Source organism: Dromaius novaehollandiae, chromosome 2, assembly GCF_036370855.1.
Source record: "Dromaius novaehollandiae isolate bDroNov1 chromosome 2, bDroNov1.hap1, whole genome shotgun sequence".
Taxonomy (NCBI): domain Eukaryota; kingdom Metazoa; phylum Chordata; class Aves; order Casuariiformes; family Dromaiidae; genus Dromaius; species Dromaius novaehollandiae.
Window position 1 is genome coordinate 148,217,316 of NC_088099.1, and position 20,223 is coordinate 148,237,538.

Genomic DNA, 20,223 nt, shown 5'->3' on the forward strand with positions numbered 1-20,223 from the left:
ATCTAGAAAGCCGTAGGCATAAACCAAAGGGTGTGCATGCTGTATGTGCTCTGTGCACCATCAGCCTTTCCAAATCTGCTTAATTCCTTGGTCAAGCTGCCAGCACCAGAGCCTCAGCCCCACGAGGAAAAACCTCCTGGGTTCAACTCCAGCTACCCTAACTCTGCACTAAGCAGGGGAAATTATATAATTCTACAACAGAAAGTGATTCAAATCTTAAAACATTTATTTTGTTGCTCCTTTGCAGTGTATAAAACTGGTCTGAACTTCTGTTTTTTAAGTTTTCTGCTTCTCCCCTTTTTCTCTGCTTTTCCTTTAGACTATAGGAATCACTTTAATTGATGTGGAGTGAAGGTCGATAGCCCAGGTTAGGGCCCAAGTCATGTTATTATGCATGTACTTCAGAGATACCACTACCAACAGCAAAGCAAGCAAGAAACTCACATTTCCAAGAGGAAAAAATGAAAAAGCAATGCTTTATGAACTTATGAAATATTGAGATCATCTTTGTCCATCATAAAGGGCAGACACAACAGCTTTTATTTTGCTTTCCCTATCATCTTTAACAATAACATACTGAGGAAAACAAATACATGAAGCCAAATACATTTTCAAAAAAATTGTTTCAGTGCTTGATCATCTAAACTCTCATCTATAAGGTGATGCTATTAAATTCACTTAAACTTTTAGAATGAATATAGGTTCCCCATATTGTTGAAAGATTATATAGAGTTATGTGGAAACCAGTGCTGTGGGTCCTGTGTTCTAGAAGAAAGCTGTAACAAGCAAGATCCTGGCTATTTCTCCTGTGAAAATTGGGACTGTTGTGCAGCCACAGATGGAAAAACTCGTAAAGGCTGAAGAAGCAAACAAGGAGACTGTCTGTGGTCTTAGTAATTAAGAAACTGTCTATGCTGCAGTGGTCTGATTTTTGCACGTGGTATTAAATAGTCAATAGGTTAAAAAAAAAAAAAAACAAAAAAAGTCAAAGGAGCAGAGACCAGGATGTAACAAAATGCTCACAATCTCAGCAATCTCTCAGTCCTCCAACACGCTATCCAACAGAGGATTAGAGAGTGGAGTCTGCCTTTACTCATTTTGAAGAAAACTTTTATTAGTGTCAGTGAGTTTCTATACGGAATAAAAAAAAATATCCTTATTTCTCTTGTTACTCCTTGCATTGGGGCACCAGATGAAGCATAAAACAGTCTTTGGAAGTTCAATGTCCAAGTCCAGCTTCCTAATATATTTTACATCCATATACAACTCACTCATTTCTAACACCGTTCTCGGACCCCAGCTCCCCATCCCATTGCTCCGCGCTGGGCAGAAAGCTGGCTCACCTTTCTTGCCGAGTCTGCTCCTCTGTGGTTTCCACGGCACACTCCAGAGAGGTCTGGAGGGACTGAAGCTGATTCCGTGTTTCCTTCAAAAGAAAGCGAGTCACAAACTGCTCCAAATTAGAAGCTTCCTGATAGTCCTAAAAATACATTAAAAATTGGTGACAATTTGCATAATATGTTAGAAATACATCAGAGGAGATTCAGACTTCATTCAGAAGAGAAACAGCCTGAAAGTTCTGGCGCTTATGCATGCAAACCGCATAAGCAAGTTTGTATTTTTGGACAAAAAGACCTCTAAACTTTCAGGTATACAGGCTGTTCCCACACATGCTGAGGGAGGCCCAGGTGCACACTTGCACTTTTTTACAACATGGTTTCTACTTAAGGAAAACTTTTACATACATTTCTCAACTCAAAGTGAACACTGTACCACAATACTTTTGAAGTATGGAAAAGCCATACAATGTACTGCAGGTCTGTTACCTATTCAAAACGTATGCTATTAAACCAGTTCTTGTTGGAAGACTTCTTACAGAAATCTCAGATTTTAAACCACTCATGATCATCAGAGTTAATTAGCCAGGAGCTTCACATTTATTTCTTCTGTCTGCAAATTAATTGCATGTGAGATACTCTCCAACCAAATAACTTACAAATAAGTTTATAACAGAGAAGTACTTGTGGGATGCATTGACTGACCTTTTGAGCAAATATCTGAGGCCAACATCAGCCCTGTAAATAACATCTGTGACAACCTCTTTATGGGCAGCACATCTTGTTATGCAAGAAGAAGGCTAATTTATCCTAAATTTGCTGACCTCTCTTTGCTGACTCTGTTGCACCTGACAGAGATCATTTAATTTCTACCAATTTTGATCCTCTGTGGCATGTTAGAACAACATGTGAGAATTTGTGTAGCATGGGCAGCTAAATAAAACCCTATGGTAGAAATCAAGGGTAAGTTTTAATTTCTTAGCTTTCATCAGTGTGTTTGGGAACAGTGAACAAAACATGAATGAATAGAAATGTTAGAAGTGACTGTTTCTTGCAAGTTTTTAAATGCCAAGACAACCTCACCAAAGGAGGATAATCAAAGTATCTTAAAATTCTGGGCATCGAAAAAAGTAAATGCTACAGATACCTCTGTACAGCTTTTGCTCATAGTCAAGCTAAGTCTGTTACCAGCATTCTGAATTACAACTTAAAACATCTATCAAAACGATTCATTTTACAGACTGTTCAGTGGGCCCTCGCAGCCTTTGGGCTGGGGTAGACAACAGCTACGTGATACTCACCACTGTCTGCAGCTGGCAGTGTTCTGACTCCTTCAGAAATGCTTTCCTGCATCTGAAAGTTATTAACTCTTTTCCTTGAAAGTGCTCCAGGTTTGTGCATGCAGCTGGATTTAGCCCTTGTTCTTCCTGTTCTGTTGTCCCTGAAGTTATTTAAAGGTTTCTTTGAAAATAGCCTGGGGCTACATTATCAGGCACTCACTGTCTTTTTGTAAAGATGCAGTAGGCAGGACTCCGACATCATCTCTGGAAGCTAGAGTTATCAGAGTCTCTTTCCTTATATATGTTTTACCCAAGTGTTGGTGTTTACAACTCTCTTATACAGAAATACTTAACTCACTTATTGCACTCTATAGGTCAAGTGGCTATTCAATATTTTTCTTTATATAGTTGGAGAATTCAATAAAAATTCTCTGCACAGATATCACTTAAATTTCACCATATTTGCAAACATTGTTTACCTGACTGAAATTAGTGGGAATATTTCCAGTGATTGTAATGGATGTTACATGGAGTCTCTCTATGCATCCTAATCAAAGGGTTAAACAGGCCACATCCCTTCTGTTGGGAATTGATGTGGCCTGTAAGATGGATTGGGAAGGAGGAATTTGGCTCTAAGGCCGACAGTTCTGAACTTACAATGGCATTGGGCAACTTTGACCACCTTGTTGAGTGTCACAGTTCCTGCCTGTTGAAAGATAACTGTTTTTCTCATCCTTGTAAGATTCTTTGAAGACTATGGAAGGTACTTAGCATATATAAGTTGTCAACCTTATTATAATTTGAGTCTTGGGGGAAAATATTGTCCATGAGAATTTAAATTAAACCTCAACTCTGGTTCTTAGCAATGAGGAATTACCAGTGATGCTTTGATATCATTATACCACTGTTTATTTCCTAGAGAAAAGTGCCTCACTTTCCTTTTACTAAAGAGACACTAGTCCAAGATTTCACTAGAAGACAGAAAACGTTAATTCTGAGTTAAGAAAAATGCATATCAATTTATTAAGCATATACTATGGTAGAATCAGATTAACAGGCATGCATGGCATTTGTTTTACCAGCATGCTGCACTGCCCAGTAATAATGGGATGGTGTCTGTAAGTGGACTAGAAAAATGACTTACTTCTTCAGTTTTATTAACCATGAATTGCAGTTCATTATGCTGCACAGCACTTTGGGCAGTCCAAATAAAATAAGGCTGTATTAACATATCACACCCATTGTTACTTTTACTGATTGTGAGTGAATGAGGATAATTTTCCACACGTTCCTTCATTGAGAGACAGCTGCGACCTTTGTGAGCAGCTAACATTTGAGCTTCCATTATGCAACTGAAAATAGATATAATTACAGATTTTCCTATGAAAAAGGTCACAGTGATCTTTAAAACTGGCTTGCAGGTGCCTTAAAAGGTGCAGAAGAGGCTCACCTTTTGTAAAGGTAGAGTAGGAAGAGTTCAGGTATCTTCTAAGGGAGTCCACATTTCAGATTTAGTGACTCTTTTGATCCCCGGCTCAGCTCCAATTCTCTCTCCTTTGGGTGACCTGACACAGTGCTGATCCATTTTTTGGAAAAGAAGATCCTTCAGATGGTGAAGGACGAACATAGCTGGGTTTATTTTTGGGGGGCAAGCAAACTAAAGCTGCCTGGGACAAAGAGGTAACTGAATTCTTTCAGAAGGGCTGAGGCAAGAGCCCTGCAAACTGCAAGGGTGGAACCTCTCCAGAAGGAGAAGAAAGGACCCAACGAGTGATGGATGGATAGTCAATTAAGGTATCAACAGGAATGGCCCAAAATTCATGCAATAGCAGGAAGTAAGTTTAGAAAAAAAAGGCAAACCTCTGTGTTTAATGGAGATAACCAATTTATCTGGTGTGGAAAAGGCAAATCCGGAACAGATTACCTTGGGTATGTGTATCAGAACTTGCAGAGTGTCCGAGCTGGTGGTTTTAGAGACAGAACTGAGTGGTCTAGGCCAAAGGCTGATCTGTTGGTGGCTGTGTCACTTATGTCTTTGTGACTGCCAAGTATTTTGTATCTGGACTAGCAGCCTTAGTTATGAAGGAAGTCCATTTCTCAAGTTCGATTTTACATAATTGAATTATATAGTTTCATATCTGCAAGGTGCATAATAATGCATGACAGAAAACTAATTTATAATTATTCTTTTTTTTATTAGAAAAAGAAAAAAAGAGAGAAAAAGCACGGTGGATATCTAAGCTGCCTATTGCCAAGATGCTTTTCAAGATGCATAAAGGCTATTAGAGTGTGACAAGATTCAACTATGAAGTTTATACAAAAATACAAAAAGACCCAACCCCCACCAGTTGCAATGCAACTGAGTGGCCTAGATGATTTAAGAGCTTTTATGCACAGATATCTTTTGATATTACTAGGGAACTGTTGCAGCAAAGTCTGATCCTGTCTTCTCAGTAAAAAACATCTCACTCTCAGCACCTAGAACTAACAAGCTAGATTTGTCAGCTGAAACAGGAAAAAGCTTATTAGCAATGTATAACAAATTCCATTTAATCAATCATAGAATAATTGAGGTTGAAAAGGATGTCTGGAAGTCATCTAGTCCAACCCCCTGTTCAAAGAAGGCGCAATTTCAAAGCTAACTTGGGTTGCTCAGGGCTGTGTCCAGTTGAGTTTTGAACACCTCCAAGGATGGAGACTCCACCACCTCTTCGCAACCACATCCAGTGCTTCACTATCCTCACCGTGCAAGGTATTTTTCTTATGTCCAGTCAGAATTTCCCCTTGTGCAAGTTGTAGCTATTGCCTCTTGTCCTTTTGCTGTGGATCTCTAAAAAGAGAATACTGTTCTGTCTCATCTATCACCTGCCGTCAGGTAGGAGAATTAGATCTTCCCTCAGTCTCTTCTCCAGACTGAACAAACTTAGTCCCCTTGGTCTTACTATGTTGCTATTTTATTAAAAATTATTTTATTTTATATAGCAGTTTATAATTTTTTATTTATTCTTTATTTATAATAGTGGTTATAACAACTATTTACAATCATTATATTACTTTGTAATTTTCTTTCCTTTTTTATATTACATCAAAATATTTTCATAAAAATTATTTATGCTTATCTTTACAGAAAACACCCAAAGCAACTGAAAATTAGTTACCAGCGAGTCCAGCTCAGCAAGGAATAATCTGTTTAAATTGCTCTTGATCATGGAAGGTCTCCTGCTCTGAATGTTTACATCCTGGATCCCTGGGACACTGCTCTAGGTTTAATACTTTAAGTTGAGGATATAAAATTAGTCAAAATAGCTGTATTAAAATGAAAAAAATCAAATCTTATTCATTTCAATGAATCATAACAGCATTATAACAGAAGCCAGATCCAGATACTCACTGTGTTGTCCTGTGATTTCACACGAATGCAACTTTACCAGTATCCTCTATGTAAGAGCTAATGGATGCATAATATGTCAAACTGTTATGAAGGGTCGCTAAAAATAGATCCAACTTCAATTTAAAAATTTGGCACAAATGTTACAAGTTTCTTGAAGTATTACTTTTGGAATAAACTACATGTTTAAATTCTAGCTAGAGAACTGGAACAGTGACAATCTATAGTAGCCACTTGCAATGCTGACATTCAAGGACACTCAAATAAAATCTGCAGTAATGGGTCATCGTAGGAGAATACTGAGACACATTTTTAAGAGTGTCCACTAGAGCAGCATATTTTATCACTCTCTTTCACTGGGATTATTGAAGGAGTAATTATTATAGGAGTGCTATTATTTCAGTAATAGTAGGTAAAATTCATGCCTGAATAAAAAGTAGTTGTTTAACTCTTATGAAGTGTACCTAATAGCTTAGAGACAGGTAACCGTGCTTTGGCTTTCTTTTTTTTATATCATCAGGTAGCAACAGTATGTGTAATTCAATTGCTCCTGGGGCTACATTATAGGAATACAGGTAAAATATCAAAGCTGTAGGCAGAGTGTTTCAATAGATATTGGCAGGGGAATTACTAGATGAAATGCTTCTTTTTCTGCTGTGAAGTGATTTCTATGCCCTTTTGTATTTAAAGGCATGGATATCAACTTAATTAAGGTTGTGGGTTTTTTTGCAAGTTCTGACTACTTAACACATTTTCTGCTACCAGCAAAATTTGAGCATTGGCTTCTTCTGACCCACTAGGTCTAAGACTTCCACAAAAAGATCAAAGAAGTTCCCAAGAGCCTTTATTACTCTAATAAGGAGGTAGGAGGAGGGAAAGGGGGTGAATATCTAAAATATCCTTGCACAACTGCTCCAGATTCATTACTTGCATCTCTCTGAATTTTTATGCATTTGGCTTGACTTGCAGTAACAGCCATGATCTTAAATTATATAGGAATTAAATAGAAAATCCTATGCGATAAAACTCCAGAATTTCTCATAGCATTAATAATGTCCTGAGATAAAAATAGCTGTTCAGCCATAGGATTCTCTCTGCTTTGCAGCAGAGAGTACCACTGGTGACATATTTAGCACAGTCACCAGCATTCCTCTCTGCACATGAACTCACAGCAGACAGCTGATGAGCAGTTGCATTCGTGGATTTATGCAAAAAACTCCAGACTCCAATTCTAACTACTGGCAATTGTCTCTCATTAAAAATAAGGGAAAGAAAAAATATCAGAGAAATTCGGGCAAGACATCCAACGTCGAAAGAAAAGACTTTTGGATGGTTGGTTTTAGGAATTTGCAGGCTGCATTTAATCAGTTTTATAACAATGGAAAAAGTAGAATATGGGAAAGAACTGTGTCTGCAGATGGGAACATTTTTTAAAAGCCCAGTAGGGCTGGGATTTAGTGACAGTTTGTTACTCTGATATTTTGATGTTATCATTTTTTATCACTTAAATGAGTTCTGATTGCTCAAAGAGGATTGGTTAAAAAATTCTCACCAAAATTTTAACTTGATAAAGTTTTGAAATTTAAATAACACAAAAAAGTTTGAAAAGCATCTGTTTTCCTCATTTTTTTCCTCTCTTTTACTGAAAATTTGTACAAAACCCCTGAAAATTTTTTCAGAGTTCAGTTAAAAGAAGCCAGTCTTTAGGACTTAGAATTTCTTTACCTTATCAACATCAGCTTTAGAATCTTGTCTCATTCAATAGATCTTACTACGAGCGCTGTCAATATTGTAAAGGAGTATGTTTGCGCTGATACTAGAGCTGAACAAAATGCCTGTGTGACAAATGGAGGAGGGAGCTGCACTACATTTGTCCTTTCTTTGCATGAATTGTATGTATGAAATTATGAAAAGAGCTACAATATACGTCCAGTTTAACTAGTGCGATAGTGCAAAGTGTTATTAAAAGCTAGCCTGGAGCAACCAAACAAACAGGCAGAATTAACCGTGTGCAGTTAAGAAATACATCAGATGGCAGTGATATATGTATACATTGCAGTTCCTTTCATTATAGACAAGGGCTTTGTGACTCTATGTAATTATTTAAAAGATGCAAGATATTGATTATGATCAGCTGGCTTAATGTATTAAAAATAATCATTGCAAGCTGCTCTTTATGTTTTGAAATTCATGTGTCTATCCTCAGTGCTTTATATAATCTTCATCCTGAACAGACTTCTCTTTCTGTATAGGGAATACTAAAAGGAGTAACTTCTTTTTGTTCTGGCTTTCCATTTCCAGCTGAATCTGGCCATTCTGTCCACTTTAAAACATAAAGATGATAGATAGCAATGGTATCTAGACTGTTGCTGACTTGAAAAAAAATAAATTCATGGATGTAAGGAACAAACGACTGGCATTCAAAATCAATGTATGTAAATTAATAGTTTTGTTAACCTGAGTAATACTTTCCTGTCACTGTCCTCAGGCAGCAGTGGTATAGTACAGTTATGCATTACACCAGGGCACGTTTTTCTGCAAAAGGAGAATATGTAGAAAGTGCAGTTTCAAGGCGACCAAGACTATGATTCTGTGGAAGTTGTTAATAAATTCTAGCCATATGTAAAAACTAGTGCCGGCCAATTTAACATGGATTTTGACAAAACAAAAAACAATTTGAAACTTCATTTTTTCTCAAGCAGAATGTTAGTTGTGGAGCTCTGCTACTGATACCTATTTTTCTAGCTTTTTCTTGGTTATTTTGTTTTGGGATATAATTTACATAATCATTACAGATACCATTACTCAAATATATGATTAAAAAATCTAGATAGTCTGGTTTGGAATGGGTATCAGGCCACCAGAGTGCAGTGTTCCACATAATTACTGTAAGTACCATCAGTGTTGCATGTCCCGGTGTTATTCTTTCAGCTCCCATACTCTTTTCTCTATTTTGGCTTGCTCCTATTTTTAGAGTATTGAAGAAGTTTTCTGTAACAACAAGGCTGCATTGGCTTCACTTAGTTCTTCTGAGTGAAGCAGAGAAACTGAATGATTTCCGCAGGAGTGGAGATTTAGAGGTGCTGCGCTGGTGACCGAGGCCAGTATCACACTGCTGCACACCATGCACCCTCCTTAAGTTTTTGCAGGCAACAGGTAAAAGGCAGTTACATTTTTTGCCCCAAATGCTCAAGTTGGGAGGCTGTTCCAGAAGTTGTTTGACTTGTAGTGAACAGGAATTACCTTTCATTTCCATCCTAAACTTATTCAAGGCTGATTTATGTTTTGCATATTTAAATACTGGCTATAAACCCGCCACAGTTAGTGCTGCATAAATGGCATCTGCTAGTTTGCTGAGTCTAGTTCCCAGCTCTCAGAGACCAATCTTGTCAACTCTTTGATAAAATAGCTGAAAAGGAGAAAAAAAACCCCAAAAACTCCAAAGCAAAGACTGTGCAACTGTATCAGAATCTGAAAAAAAAATTGTGCAATCTCTCATCCCTTATTTCCTATGTTTGTCTGCCATTACTTGCCCATTTAAGTCTGCAGTGCTTTGGTCTCCAGAAGAAAAACAGTACATCTCTATTAACAGGAGACGTGTGCACTCGGAGGCACCTGGTTCAGTTTTGAAAAAGTGCACTGCAGCTTTTCTAGCCAGAGAGCTTTCGCCCTTCTGTGGAAGAGATGTAAGAAATGGAAAAAAGAAATAAGGGTGACGAAAAGAAGGCACAGGAGACCAGACTGTAGGGGGATCTCTAACAGCTGCTTAAACAATTTACTACTATGCTGAACGTCCTTTCTGGTTATTGCGGTGCTTCCTTTACCTTAGATTTGAATTTCTCATTTTGCTGCAAAATATTCATAAATGCTTTCTGTGAGCTATACAGCAGCCAGCAAGTCCGAGTCTGCCTGGCAGGTTACTGCTCCTAACAGCCAGCAGAGCTGGCAAGGGCTCAGGGAGGGGGCGGTTTCTACATTTCTTAAAGACTTTTTACTCTAAGTTAACTATAGCTCAGTCCTTTTGGCCACCAGCCAGCTGTGGTTAGACTTTTAGCAAGACTACAGCATAAAGTGCCTTAGGGAGAAGGGGAGTTTAAAACACCTTAAACAGCCCTTGCTTCCCCTTCCAGCCTTGGCTGCTGATCTTCACTGTGCGGGTGCTGGTGCTGGTGGGACCTGTGTCCTCTCTGCCAGGCTCTGCAGATGTCCTGGACATCCTCGAATACCCCAGGGTCTCCAAAATATCACTAGACACCTATGTTCCATATTATCCTTATTTCCTATGAAGACAATATTTTTGGTGATTAAATGACTCCTTGAAATTCTTTTTCCTGCTTTACTGACTAGTAGAATAATTTACCACTGAGAGCAGGTTGTATTTGCAATAAATTACAGTGATATAAAAATGATAGAGCAAAACCTGTTCTTACTGAATAACTGCCAAATAGGAACAATTTTACAGCTTGGTAACTTAAGGAGGACATGTTCCTTGGCTTGTAAGTTGTTTCCTGATTTTCAGTATTCACAAGTTGACTATTAAGGTTAATAGAACCGAAGTGCCAAGCACCTCAAAAAAAACCCTGGTCCATTTTTATCTACATACCTAATTATTCAGTGATAGATGTCCTTTTATATGCTGTGGGTTGCAAAGTTTCTCTTCATTGTATTTGTATGTGACTGCAAGCTATGGAATGGAATAAAAATGTAGCTTCCCAAAAGTGTTAAGTACATTTGGTTAATATTAAATATTTTAATTGATAGGTTTCTGCATCTTGTTATAACGGATATCAGAAAAAAAGGCTTGAAGAACAAGCTTTCCAGTGCCTCCACAAAGGTTTGCTGTCTTTAATTTTTAGTGCTTCTTGTTTATATGATGAAGAAGGAATAAGATAAACACGACTATCCGAGCTTGTACTTTGATCAGGAAAACTGCAACCTGCCAGCTACAAGAAAAATAACCGACATCAATGATTAATCTGTCCTTTTCCACTGCTGGCCCTAGCAACAAAACCAACTCCTACAGTCTCTCCATCCTGAGGAGAGAAACAATCAAATATCGGATGTCACCAGGCTCCCTATAAATCCTCAGATATATATTTCCCTTCCTTGCATAATGATAAAACACCTGGAGACCAGGACCACCCAGAAGGGCTGTAGCTACCCCGGTATCCTCCGGCAAGATGACTTTTGCACTTAAAGCATGTTGACTGCAAATGTAATTAAAGGTTTCCCCTGCTGAAAAATGCTCCTTTTTGTATCTATTTTTCTGCAATCTGCAGGCTAGTGCTTTCCCTTGAGCCAAGAACCATAGGACCCATCCCATTCCTCCGCTAGTGAAGGCTCCCAGGGTTCTCATCTGATACACCGCCCCGGAGCTGTTCATATTAGGAAAAAAGTCTGAACCGGGGATTTTGCTACCCTCACGCTCACTGTACAGCATCAAACTCTGCAAACACTCATTTGAATGAGACCACTGAAAGAGTAAGCTGCTGGTTAGTTTGGTTAGACTGGAAGGATCTGGCCCCAAAATAGTAAAAAAAAAGGAGTCTGGACCCAAAGTTCCTTGAAACTGCTAAAAGACTGGAATATTGTCTCCCTTAGATGACTCAGTTTTTCACTTTATGCTAGTACAGGAATGGTAGCATGGAGAAAAGCTCAGCTAAGGAAAGCTGCACTGATGGCCTTTTCAAACCACAGCAAACACTATTAAATCCTCCTGCTCTGGTTTTGAAGCATTTGGAGAGTGGCTTGCAAGGAAGGAATCTTGCTCTTATGGATTTTAATATATGTGAGTATCCCCAGAAAGGCAACCACAAAAGCGAGCAAACTAAGGAAAGCAAAGAAATGCCACAAGCAGGTCAAATAAATCACATAAGCCTTGGAAGGAAGGCACGTTAGCTCCTCTAGCCTTTTCCTTTAACATCTTTATTTCTGCAACTATTTTAAATGCATGTGGATTAGTGATACCTGCTTTCTCTTACAGAACTTCTTTTGCACGCACTTAATCATTGCATTTCATTAGGGATAACATTTTATGCCATCTTAGTTTCTTCTCACAGTATTTTTAAATCACCTATTTGCATTGGAGAGGGTTTTTTCCTTCATAATTCTCTCATGCCAGGTCTATTCACAGTGGGCAAAGCAGTGTGAGTTTTTAAGATGGCATTTTGTGTAAGAAAATGTCTGTAAATACTACAAAGGTAGATAAAGTATATTGAAATTATACTGTAACTACCTTGCAGGAGTCAGTTATCTGCTAATCTGTCGTTTTTTTAAAAAAAAGAATACATGAAAATCATTTGGAATGATATGGACAATTTGATTAATCTTGATTTGAATCTAGAAATCGATAGCAAACCCAAACTCAGATTGCTTTTGGTGAGAGCTCTTTCTGACTAAAGGCTGAAGGAGCTCACAAGTAGAGAATATTTGTAAACAAAAACTATGATATTTATTCGCTAATGCATGTGGCTTCCAAAACTTATGGTGAACTAAAAAAAAAAAAAAAAAAAAAAGACAACAGAACGAGTCAAATCTGTTCATGTTCAAAAGATATTTGAGGTACACTTTTGTACTAGCTTTATGGATGCAAGTCAAATAATATCACTCTTTGTGGTGTTTTCGAATTTAGAATAATACATGCCAGGAAGCAAATAAAAGTATATTGAACTTTACTTCTCTTTTTTAACTTTTAATTCTGTTTATGTCTGGAATAAGGAAGGTTTACAGGTTTGTTTTTTAGAATTTCAGACATGCTGATCCACTGTTTAGAGGATCACACGCTGATCTATGCTTTCTGCCAAAGCCTGACACTTCTGGGTTTCCTTGGAAACTGAAGATGAACAATTTAGCTAAGAGTCCGGCTCTGCAGTTGCCTGTCATGTAAGGTATCTATCAAGGAAGAACAATATGAATTGGTAGGAAAGCAGGGCTTTTCTATATGAAGGACACATTGGTGATTGTTTATATGACTCTAAACTGGATAAATAACATGAATGGAGTACCAAATTGCTCCTTTTTTCCACAAATACTTAGGCAGACTGAGCTGCCTCTCTGAAACGACACATGATCTGGAAAAGTTTTGTAGAGACAGTTAGAGGTGTTGAGTTTTCTCAAATCCATAAGAGATCAGAGGGGACAGAAAGCCCACGGCAGCCCTGAGGAGCGGGTCTGTCGTCAGCCCCATGCCCTGCAGACCGGGGTTCAGGTTCAGTCTGAGAAGCTCTTGCCACCAGCCAAAGTACCTTGACATGTATAAATGAAAATGTATTCCAAACACAGCCAGTAGTCCATTAAAAAATTTAGCTTTTGCTGTGTCTGACAGCATACATTACCTTTTCATTCTATTGCTGATAATAAAATGTAGTACTGAATCATTTATATACCATTTATTGATTTTGGAAGGATGATGTCCCATCTTCTCTTTTGCTTTTTTTTAATAGGAGAATTTGCATCAGATTACTGGAAACTGGCCTAGCCACTGTAGATACCCTGTGTCTTAATAGCTATCAAAGTGCAGGACCTTAGTTTTAGGGGTTTTTTTCTATATATGAATTCTCTAAATAGGTTATGGCTTATGCAGTTGTAATAAATGCTGACTGTACTCAACGACTTTTTAAGGGACCAGGTTGGTGCAACGGCAGAGCAATGACAGTATGTTCGTTCGCATTCAGAGGAGGTCCAAGCCTTGCTCTGGGTACATGCCACTGGCCATTTGCAGTCATATCACTCAGGTCTGAGTAGCTGCACGTTCGGGCTGGGGCATGCGCTTTAGCTGCAGCTAATGCTAGCTGCATCATTTCGGCATGATGGTGATGGGACTTAACCATGCTATCTCAGCATGCTAACCAGGTTTGTCTGCACCTCCAGCTCCAATTTCAGGTGGATATATTCCATCTTTTAGACCATAAACTTCAATAAAAGCTTGAACTATTTAAGATGGGAGTATTTAATATTTGCACTCCAATGATTTAATCAAGTAGGCAGGTCACATCATAAATATCTGTTTCCTGAGAACTGAGTTTCTCTTGGGAGTGCTCTAAAGGTTCAATTTAGAAGTTAATTTCTGTACAAAGCCAGAGTTGCTGGGCATATCCTTAATGGAAAATTATGTTAGGATCTTTGTGAACACATGTTTTGTTTGACTGACTGTATTTACACACTTTTTCTACTAACTGGAATCGAAAAAAATTCTTTCAGTATTAGCTTTGCTCTAGTGTTACCACCCTGAAAGAACATCAGCAATTGTTCCCGCAAGAAAGGAAAACCATTAAGTTTGAATCTTCAGACACGAAGATAAAAATTTAAACAAGTTTTTCTTTTTTTTAGATTGCATCCCCAAGCAGACAAATGCAATTTATTAATATTCCAGATTTTGTTATTTGTTGTTGTTGTTGTTCTCATAATTCTGATCACTGTAGTGGGACTCCTCCTCTATAATTAACTTCTGGAGTTATTCTTAGATGCCTCATTCTGTTTACTTCCTGTAGTTATCAGATGACATGTTCTGCCTTTAGCTGTATTTTATACATGTGGCTAATCAAGCAGTTAATTTTTTTGAATTACGTGTAGCGAGAATAAACTAATCTGCACCTTTTCAGTGTCCAGGCCAATAAGGCAGCGAGTCAGCTCACATTCACTTCATCAGGAATGGAAGAGGCACAGCATGATCTGAGGGACATTCAACTTGCTGGCTCAAGTTCTAAATAACTATGATCGCCTTTCATGATTTTATTTTGGCATTCCTTGAAAAGTGTATAGGTGCCATACTCTTGCAAATGCCTGAATGCCAGAGGTAACAGCTTCACTAGAGGAGCACAGATTTCTCCCCGTTGATCACTGATTGAAGAATGCAGGTTTTGTTGCCCCCACAGGATCTCACTGAATAGTTCTGACTCAAATTTATTTTCAGGACTAGAATCAAAAAATGGCAATGTTTATGGTTTGCCTTTCAGTGATAGCCTAGTGTTGTTATTGTCAGAGATACTTTCGTGTGATTTTCACTGACCAATTGTATTTCTAGAGTTATTTGGGACCAACCCCCCAGCATTTACAGAGCCACTGCCAGGATCATTTTATAATCATGAGAGTAGTGGGATTTCGTGGGCTTCAGGGAAGATGGGGGGAGACAGTCCTTTTTAATCTTTTAAGAATATCCTGGAATCTACATTTAACAATAACAGAAACATGACTCCCCAGTATGTCTCCAAAGGACTCCTGCTTACCTGATTTAACGGTAGTCATTAATATAGTTGCAGTCATTTACATAGCTTTTTACTAGTACATTTACTACTCCAAAAACTTTGGATTATTTTTCAACTTTGGACTGTTTTCAAATGTTGATAATACCTACCCGCACTCAGAGTGGGACATGGAAGCCTCTCTAGGCTACTACAATATGAAGAACATCTTTCTGATCATTCACAAAGGTATTTTGATTGTCTCCAAACTGTAATACTTGGCAGCGAGAGCTTTACCACTGTGATACTTGACCATTTTGACAAGTCTTTTCCTCCTGCGCCTTTGCTACAAAGCCACATATATGTAGAAGAATTTAAACATGAACTAGCAGCTGTGTCTAGATAACGAAATACTGGATGCATGTTCATTTGAACAAAATAACATGTAAAGAAAACCCCACGACTTTTACTTACTTTCTTTGTTTTGTCCATTGCCTTCAGTATGGTGATGTTTAAGTCTTCCAGGACAGACAGAACATTTCCATACTCTCCTAAGTGCTGGGAGAAATATTCTAAAAGAAGAAGAAAACCTGAGTCACCTATTTAGGACCTGTCAAAGTGATATTTTATTAAATATCAATTTAATTGAGTCTGAATAGGTATTATTATTATTAATCATCTGAATGCATAAAGTGAACAAGATTTACATTAAAAGGTTATTTTATTCTTAAATTTTATTAAAGTTTCCTTCAAAAACATGGGAATACCTAAAACATGAAAATCAGTGTTTTGAAACTTTTTTCCAATAAATGAGCTGTCAAATTGACAAAAATTAAAATATCAGTTTGACAGCTGAAACAGACCTGTTTCCAAAATGTCTACATTTTATTTCTAAAATGGATTTTCAGTGTAACAATCTACTTCACAATTGATGCAGGAAATAATTTTTTCATGGATATGTACTCAATATGATAATATTTACATTGATAGAAAAATAAATAATTCTACTAAAGCCCTTAGAGTTGGAAGAGAGAAGATCAAGAAGGGCTTCTGTGAGCTGGGGTCAGCTGAGACCAGTTGTTTCTCCCAGGGCCTCTAAGAAGTGAGAGGAACCATGAGCTGGCCCATTAAGCTTCTAGTCGCATGTAGTGTGATTCTATTTTCAGTAACTATAATTAACATATTTTGTCAATAAAAAACATGGAAATAACATAAGTTGCAGAGGATAGGTGCTATTTAAATAAAGGACATATAAACAGAAAGAGCTGATATCAAAGCCGAAGGCATGCTTCAAGGTAGGTCAAGAATAAAAGTGAATTAAATCTTTGTGTGAAAATTGTATTTACTCGAATCCTAGTTATATTTGTGTCTGACTAGAATAGCGTAAAGCAAATACTTGTATCAGCAGACTTTAGGGATCCCTCGATGTAAATGCTAAAAGTTCTTAAAAAAGGAACATAAATACAAAGCGTATCCGATAGATGCTTATGAAGTGGATCACATGGACAAAGACAATGATACACATTGTCAGAAGGTTAATATTGTATGAAAAAAAGATTTATATTAATACAGGGAATATACTAATCAGGTGAGAAGAGTGACATTGTCTGTAAACAGAGTAGATATTAAATGAACAAAGCCTGAGAGAGGAAAAAGGCTGGAATGGGATCAGTGAGGCATTTTGGGAGGGTTCAAGTTATGAAGATGGTTCAGACAGTAAGCAGAGGCTGCATAGGATCAAGAAGGATGAGCAGCTGTACACATATTTCAGAGTTACTATAAGATAAAGTAGGCCCCATTGACAAAGTCGTGCTAAAATAATCCACATATTTTTCCTTTACAAGCATTTCTCTTTCTGATATGACAGTCTTGTTACCACTACCTGCCCTATGACAATGTCTGCATCAACCAGAGGGCTTCGCTCCTGTGAGTCCTGCTGCAAAGAGGGACTCAGCGAACCAAGGAGCAAGCGAGTGAATGAGTGACATCGAGGTGGCTCGTCGGAGTAGCAGTGGTTTCACACCATTATGGTTAACGGGGTAGACTCAGAGGAGGCAAGTGCGGGGAATCACGATGGGGATGTAGATTTGGTGAATGTGGAGCTCAGGGAGTGAAATACAGAAGTGAGGCACAGGAATGGAAAAGTGTTAAATAACGGGCAGGGGAAGAATGTAAATGTCAGATTCAGACCCCACGCAGCGCCTTCAGTCTGCTTGAGTCTGCTTGCTTGGCTCACACCGCAGAGCGGGTGCTAAGGAGACGTGTTAGCCTCTGGTGCAAAAAAAGCATCAATAGTAGTAAATCACTTGTGGGACAAAGCCACTCTTTTTCTTTGCCACGTTTACATAATCTGGGCCAAATTCTCAGCTAGTAAAAGTCATCACAGCTCGGTTAACTTCAGCTGTATCATCATATATTTCTAAGCCACACACGGAGAGGCTTCCATGGGTTCCTGACTACAGACAGAATTACCTTGTGGACGAGTAAATGAGTTGGCATTCAAATTGACAGTGTTTTGAGTTTCTAAAAGTCTTCCACATTGCTGACCCTGGGAAAATTCAACAGGCCATTATTTGCTGACATTTTTCCCAGGGAATATGCTGTCTTTGACAAGTATAAGTGATTTTTGACCTTTTCTGGGAGGACTTGCAGAAGTTTTACATAAATTATTTTCCATTGCAAGCAGCATTCCTAAATCAGGTGCTACAAAATTAGCTAGAGAGCAAAAAAGGATTTCAGGGAAGCTATCCCATGATTCACGGCCTAGAATGGGGCACAGAAATAGGTCACTGGCCAATTTCTAGGCCTATCAGGAGCTTTTCTTGATGAAGGATGATAGAACTTGTCAAACTGCTGTTCTTACTGAACCAAGCTGGAGGGAGTAACGAATGCCAGTGAAATACTAATATAACAATCTTTTTTCAAAATTGCTAAAACATTTATACCTTTGAAGGTAATGTACTAACTAGAAAAAATGAAATGTCTCGCATGAAAGTGAAATAAGATAAAAGAAAAACATTGATCTTTTCATCAGGACAGATAAAGACAGATCTTAAAGCTGAAGCTTTTTCCCCCTTATTAGGGGAAAATATTTTCACAGTAATTTCTGCATCTCATGGACAACAGAATCAGAAAGATTATGAGCCTGTATCTGCATTCTCCCAGGAGTTCTTTCCATGTAAGTTGTATTTTTTCCCTTTCAACCATGCAAGTTGAACAGAAAAAAATATCATATCACATGGTACGTTCACTTGCATAGGGCTGTTGCAGGCATAGGTTATGTTCTTGTTCAAAAAGGAACTTACCACATAGCTCTTCTGTGTCAAGATTGCTGGAAAGGTAAGAGGACAGAAGGTTAGTGAGTTTAGTAATATTTTATGCTGGACTAATAAACAGTAGGGCTCAAAAAATTAGACTTTTTGTACAAACAAGAGGACTACTTGGAGGCAGAATGGTCCGTTAAAAAAACAAAATAAGGAGAGAAGTTCTCCTACCTAGCAGGAACTGAGTAATGGAGAAATGGACGGCAAGAGATTCAGGCTCCAGATTCACCATGGATCACCAAATTCCTAACAATCATCAAAAAAGGTTACGGAGTCTCACAGTCTTCCAACGCTCCCAGGAGGAACTGTGCCCATTTTGCAGACACAGACCAAAGTGGCCAGGATGCGGCCCCAGGACACAAGGCGTTCACGCAGGAGGATCACACCCCTGATGCATCGCTCCGTGCCGTCCCTGCCGGGGTATCCAGCCGCTCTCTTCAGGCTGCGGCAGGAAATTGTTTCTCGCCGCGTTCTGCCTGCACTCTTCCGCGGCTTTCATGGCCGAGAGCACCACTCAGAGAGCTCAGTCCTTCGTTTTATGCAAGGGAAAAACCCAAGGTCTTTTTCCCATTTGCACTCTTCACCGGACAAGAGTGCTGCATGAGCCAGGCAATAAAGTGGGAGGATAAAACTGGCATAGCTTCTCCGGACACATCAGAAAACGCACAGTAACGGGACATATCAGTGAATCGGGTTTCTCAGCACCATCTTCTCTTGCAGTTTCAAAGTCTTTCTGGCCATGTGGAGCAGTTTCACCACTACCAGCTTTAGCACAAAGTAACAGTAAAATTGGTGATAAAAGAAGGATAGTTCTTACTGACATGCCAACATTGTACCAATACTTATATAAATATAAGCATTACAAAAAAATTCAAAAATGTTTATTTCGAGCAGGCTTCAGCTTGATCAACTTTCAAGCAATATTTTCTCTTAAGGTTTTAATAGTCCAAAGATAATCGATTTGACTTCCAGCTTTGTTCTAAAAGTTAGTATACTGACTTTTTTCCAAGAAAGGGGAGAAACTGATGATGAAAGAAGATCAAAGCTTGTGTATCCTTTTTGAATTTTGCTAATGGATGAATATTCAATGACTGATCGCATCTAGGATTTTTTCACTTATCTTTTTAATGGGATTTTTGTATTTATCTTTCAGAAACACATTATTATCTTAATGCCACTCACCAATAAGATAGTGCTAACTTTCATATATCTGGCTCTTGTTTTGCATGTGTGTGTGTGTGTGTGAGAGAGAGAGAGAGAGAGACAGACAGACAAATTGTAGGATCCTGGCTTGTCACAAACTTGCATTCTCAGAGCTATAAAAACTTCTGAATGTTTTAAATTGATAATGTAAATGATTTTTTTCCCAAAACTTTCATTAACTAAAGGTGACCTGATTTACATTTGAGTGGACCAAGGTGGATGGTTTCAAATAGGTATTGCACCTGATTTTTCCAATGGCCTTGGTGGTAGGTATAGTGAAATCTGTAGTCTATAGGATTCAGTGCTGAAGCTGAGAAACTTAACTCACAGGTCAGCAAGCCATCTCACAGGAAAAGCAGTGTCTGAGAATCCGTAAGGCTGTTCAGCGCGGATCACCATGCCATCAGCGATCAAACCTTTCTGACCTCTCAGCAACCACCTCTGCTAAATTTTCAGACAGTCCAGACTTTCACTCCTCAAATTCAGACTGAACCTTGAAAGCTGTAGACATGC

General features: G+C 38.4%; 1 protein-coding gene across 1 annotated transcript in view; it reads right to left on the minus strand.

The window, feature by feature from the left end:
• NECAB1 (N-terminal EF-hand calcium binding protein 1) overlaps window positions 1–20,223 on the minus strand; it is a 63,445-nt gene that overhangs the window by 17,040 nt on the left and 26,182 nt on the right. Inside the window, exons 4-6 of the mRNA XM_026099702.2 lie at window positions 18,490–18,515; window positions 15,659–15,756; window positions 1,344–1,480 (exon numbers count right to left, since the gene is read on the minus strand). Of these exons, the coding sequence (XP_025955487.1) occupies window positions 1,344–1,480; window positions 15,659–15,756; window positions 18,490–18,515 (261 nt within the window). The remainder of the gene's footprint in view (window positions 1–1,343; window positions 1,481–15,658; window positions 15,757–18,489; window positions 18,516–20,223) is intronic.